Consider the following 5,255-nt stretch of genomic DNA (forward strand, 5'->3'; position numbering starts at 1 on the left):
TGGAAATTTCAGAAATCTTCAGAGTTTCTGGGGCATTGAGATTTATGACAGCTAGGTAAAGAGAGGAGAAAGCACAGAGTGGAGGCAGATAGGCTGGGTCTATATCCTGGCTCCACCTCCTACTAGCTGTGTGACTTTTAGTAGGTGACTTAACCTCTCTGGGCCTCAGTTTTCTCATCTGTGAAATGGGGAGGACAAGCTATAGAAGTGGCAGGGCTGTTACTGTAACGAAATGAGGCTCATGGCTAGTCATGGAGCCTGGCTGTGGAGCCCGTCCTGTGCACCTAGCCCACAGAGGAGGCAGGGTAAATCTTGATTTCTGCCTTTGAGACCAGGGCTGAGTTTGAGAAGGTGGGGCCATTGGGAAGCAGACAGAAAGGAGTAGCTGCAGGCCAGGGAGGCGGCCAGGCTGAGCTCCCACCCCTGGGTGCAGGAGGTGAGATGAAGCTTCCCACTCACGGCACCAGCACCACTGGCGTGCCTGCCCCAGGACAATCCCCTCTGCCCTCCCCTGAGCAGGGGCTGGGCAGGAGGGAGGCCCGCAGCCCCTCCCAGGTCTCCCCACCTCTGCTTCTCCTCAGCACTTGGTTCCCATGCCATCAGGCCTGTGTTCACCCTTTTACGCCATCCCTCCACCCCTGGAGCCCCGGAGTTGCTAGGCAGGCACCCTGTGATAGATCCATTTTGCAGAAAGGGCAACTGAGGCACAGAGAGGTTCGGTGACTTGCCCACGGGCAGACCAGTGAACAGAGCTCAGACCGTGGGCTCAGCAGCCCCGCTTCTTCTTGGATCTTGGATGAGACCCCCCTTCCTAACCTCGCCCACCCCTCCCTGCTGCCGCTGCCTAACTCGCTCACCTCTCCTCTGTCTCTCTCTTCCCCCCCCCCCCCCTCCCTCCTCCCCCGCCCCCTCCCCTCACCGCAGGGCCCGAGGGCTGTAACCTGTTCATCTACCATCTGCCCCAGGAGTTTGGGGATGCTGAGCTGATGCAGATGTTCCTCCCTTTCGGTAATGTCATCTCCTCGAAAGTGTTTGTGGATCGGGCGACTAACCAAAGTAAATGCTTTGGTGGGTAAAGATAACAAACCAACTAGCTTCACCTAGGACAGGGCGGTGCTCGCACCGATTTACCGAAACTGCTTTAACCTCCCCTCATACAGCTCCCCACCCCCACCAGGTGCCCCCTAGGGCCCAGCCTCCACCCACCTCCTCTCACTCTTCTTCTCTCTTCTACTTTTGGCTTCTTGGCTTTCCCTGCCCACCTCTCCTCCAGCTCCCCATCCCCCCTTCCCAGTCCAAGAGCTAGGTTCCCCTCCCTGCTAGGAGTCCCAGTTCCCACCCACCGAGAAGGGGGAGGAGCCACCTTGGGCTGGGGTGGGAGGGGGCAGCCAGCAGAGCACGTCACCAACACCCATTTTCTCCCCTTGCCCCCCCGCCCCCCAGCCCTTCACCTCTCACCATCAGAGTGGCCCCTGGATGAAAGCCTGATCCTTGGCGGGGTTCTGCCTACCTGAGGCCCTACCCGCCTCCCCTTGGCTTCCTCCCGTCCACCTCTCTGTCCCTCCCCTCCCCCTTCTCTGTCTACCCTGCTCTTTGCTCCCCTCTGCCATCCAGTGAACTCTCCTTCCCCTGCACCCCCTCTCAGATCACCAGGCCACACTGTTGAGTCAGGAAGAGGAAAGTGGCCCCTGCCTCAGGAAGCCTTAGGTCTGAGCTTAGATGGAAAACCACACCTACTCAACAGCAGTGAACTCTGCAAGGCACCTAGGGATGGAGTGCTGAGAACGGCAGGTGGATGGCAGTAAGGAGGGGAGGGAGTTCCAGGCAGGGAGGCGAGAGTGGACGAGAGGGGGACGCTGGAGGCTTCGGGGAGAAAGGAGGGTTCAGGGGAGACCATGTGAGGGCGGGTCTGTGCTGGGGAGGGCTTGGCCCTTCGGATGAGGCTGTTCCAGGTGGTGTGGTAGGCAGGGGAGGTGGTGGGAGGTCCTTGAGCTGAAAGTAATAGAAAGAAGATACAGCTTTCAGGAAAGTTGCTGGCAGCAGGGTGTTAGGTGGAGGAGGGAGGACTGGGCAGGATCTTGGAGTCTGGTTGTCGGGTAAAATATAGGGTGCCCAGTTGTATTGGAATTTCAGATAAACAATGGCTGCATTTTTTTAGTATAAGTATGTCCCAAATGTTACCTTCAAGGTGGCCCCTGCAATATTTGAGATATGTGTATGCTAAACAAGTATTCACTGTTGATCTGAAAGTCCAACTCAACTGGGCATCCTGTGTTTTGATTGGCTTCAGACATGAGGTCCCACTTCATCCTCACAGCTCTCCCCTCCCCTCCTCCTCTCCCACCTACATCAGCCCTTCCTTCTGGGGCCAGAGCCACTCAATGGTTCACCAAGGACTGAGGAGTCCAGCCCCCAGAGAGCCCAGGTCGTAGCCGGGGGGTGGGGGTGGTGGAGGGAGAAGGCCTGAGCCTAGAAGCATCAGGAAGAGCATGTTAAGGAAATTCCAGTTTGGGGACCCACTTGCAGGACCACGACGGGCCTGAGGTTTAGGGCGCGTGCTCCGGACAGTCAGGATCTGGGCTCCCTGTCCCCTCCCCTGGAGCCTGCGGTACTTCAATGCACGGAGCTGCCTTCGCAGCTCATTTCTCTTTGGGCGTTGGGAAAGCTAAGCCAGAGGGAAAGGCAGGGCTGCTTCTCTCCACGGCGTGACCGTGTTGCTTCTGACGCATTACCGTCATGTGTATAAGGACCGGAGAGCCTCACCTTTGCCCTGTAGTTGGCCTCAGGCGTTGGATGGACCCTAGAACACTGCCAGGAGCCACAGCGTGCTGGCACCTGGGATGGAGCTGCTTGGTCTCCAGCCAAACCCTTGGTCATTTGCTCCGTCCCTGGCTGTCCCTGACGTCCATCCGAGCAACCCAGCTTTTCCAAGGACTTCCTTAGTCTGCCCAACCACTCCTCTGGCCCTTAGCCATTTAAATTCTCCAGGACCAAGGGTTTCCCCCCTGCTTTTAAAAAAAATCTTCTGAATACCTCTGCTCTGGCTCTCTCCTCTCTTCCTGAGCGAGCTTCCAGCACTAACATCTTCCACCCGCCTGAAAAAGGACAGTCTCCCACCAGGCCTGCCAGGGCTCCAGTTCACACACAAGCCTTCTGCCAGGCTCTCGGAGGCCTTTTGTGCGAGCACCAACCCGGGCACTCACTCAGGGGCAGTCAGCGGCAGTGTCCTCATGTGTGAAATAGGACTCCAGCAGTCAGCCCTCCAGGAGGCTCTGACTTACATGGGAAGGTGTGTGTGAGGGCACGGCCAGAGAGGACCCTCAAGAAGTGCTAGATCTCTCTCTGTTCCCCCAAAGAGGGGGCCATTTTGTTGTAAATGTGGTCCTATGTGAAGTGAACCCCTCAAAGGCCCCCCTCGCATTTTATAAGCATAAACGGAATCTTCCAGAGGCTTTTTTTGGTGAGCAATGGGCAGCACACATGGTTGCTAAGTTGAAAGAGGGGCTTGGGGGGGAGGGTCACCAAGGTCTGGGAGGCAGGAACTTTCTTGGGTGGAGAGGGGGTGTGGGAAGGGACTCGGAGAGAAGGAAGGCAGTAACCATGGGAGATGGTGCCCAGAGCCCTGACAGTGGGGGACCAGCTCCCTTCCCAGGCTGCTGGCCAGTTAACAGAATTAGTTGAGGAAGAAAAGTTCCCTCGAGCCTGGTGTCCTCCCCAACCCTGGGGCTTCTGGAGACGCCAGAGTCTCCCACAAAAGCTGGGCTTTCCTCCGGCAGGGCCCCACTGCCCCTTCTCCCCACTCGGTGGCTGTCCCTCCCTTCACACCACAGCCCTCCAGCCCCTTTTATCTCTCTCAGCCACCAGCGCAGGTGGCCAGGTAGAGCCAGAGCTGGTGGTGCTGGGGGCCCAGCAGAGGAGAAGGGGTGTAGCTGTCACCCACAGCGAGGCTCTCTTGTCCCTACAGGTAGAGAGGCTTTGGTTCACCACCCTCCGTAGTCGTAGTCTGGGGAGAGCAGTGTAACAGACACACAATTCACACATCTGCCCTGCAAACAACTAGACCAGCCTTCAGACTTCTAGGTTGGTGGGGAGGGGATGGGTCCTGAGGGGATGAGATGAGGAGGTGGAAGGATTATTCACACTAATCTTCAACTATGGATAATCCCGAATCTCTCCTATCTACTCTGGCATATAGACTTTTACAGACGTTGGTCGTGTTGTGCTGCGTTGGGACTGGCTCTAACCAGTTCCATCTGAGCTTACATGCCCCTGCGGGTGAGAGCACTCACTTGCTCCCACATACACCCTCCCCATCTTCCATGGTACTTGGCTGCAAGAGCTGATGTGAGCAAACACAGGAAGTGTCTGGGGCAAGGGAAAAAGGGCAAAACAGCCACTACCAGGAGAGCGAGGGGGGGGACCGCAGGCAGGTGGGAGGAACCAGGGACAATTAACCAAGAAGGCAGCTTCTGCTTCAGTGTGTCTGTACATCTACCCTTTATATGTCTCATACTATTTGGGGACAAGCCCCCAAATGAAGCAGGTTTGCAGGATGGCCTGGGAACTTCACCACACTTAGTTTTCATACATTTTGTAGGGAGATTTTACAGGAGAAAAGGCCTCTAAGTCAAATTCCAGGAAATACTAGGTTAAACAAAGAGATAAAGGTTTTCTTATTGGAGAATTTGGGGTGGGAGGGGAGGCTTTTATTTGTTAATGAGCTTTGAACTGCCCCAGAGGGACCTGGCTGTACAGCTAGGAGGCCACAATAAGCCCCCTTTCAAGGAGGCCTGTTAGGGCCGTTCTGGGAAATGCTGATGTAACTCGCAGTAGATGCACTAAAAGTTGCAAAAAGGTGACTTCTAACTGGACTTTGGAACCTGATCCATCTGGGAACTTGGTGTTTCAGAAGGTGACTGGGAGCCATGGGTGGTTCTATACCTTGTCCTGGAGTGTTGGGGGATGGGCGGGGGGGAAGAAGGGGTAAAAGCACTAATGCAGGCTCTCAATTGATTTTTGCTGAGAGTGTTAATTTGTACTGTTATTGTTATAATACTATTATTATTGTTAAGGGGGGCTCATGGGGGTCACATCAGCTGCTTAGTCCAGGCCTAGAGCACTTGATCTCAGGGCTTGGAATTTTACAAAATGAAAAGGAGATGCCCGCAGCCCCTGGGACGAGGTGGTGGGTTAATGGAAGAGGGTCTGGACTGAACCCCGGTGTCCACCAGGAGCCCGGCCAGGCCCGGGAGGGG

General features: G+C 55.8%; 1 protein-coding gene across 1 annotated transcript in view; it reads left to right on the forward strand.

Moving 5' to 3' along the window:
* LOC102773921 (CUGBP Elav-like family member 4) overlaps positions 1–1,189 on the forward strand; it is a 15,798-nt gene extending 14,609 nt beyond the window's left edge. The window contains exon 9 of the mRNA XM_006766113.2: positions 925–1,189. Within this exon, the coding sequence (XP_006766176.2) occupies positions 925–1,076 (152 nt within the window). The 3' untranslated portion in view covers positions 1,077–1,189. The remainder of the gene's footprint in view (positions 1–924) is intronic.
* Positions 1,190–5,255: the final 4,066 nt, after the last annotated feature.

Source organism: Myotis davidii, unplaced genomic scaffold, assembly GCF_000327345.1.
Source record: "Myotis davidii unplaced genomic scaffold, ASM32734v1 scaffold259, whole genome shotgun sequence".
NCBI lineage: Eukaryota > Metazoa > Chordata > Mammalia > Chiroptera > Vespertilionidae > Myotis > Myotis davidii.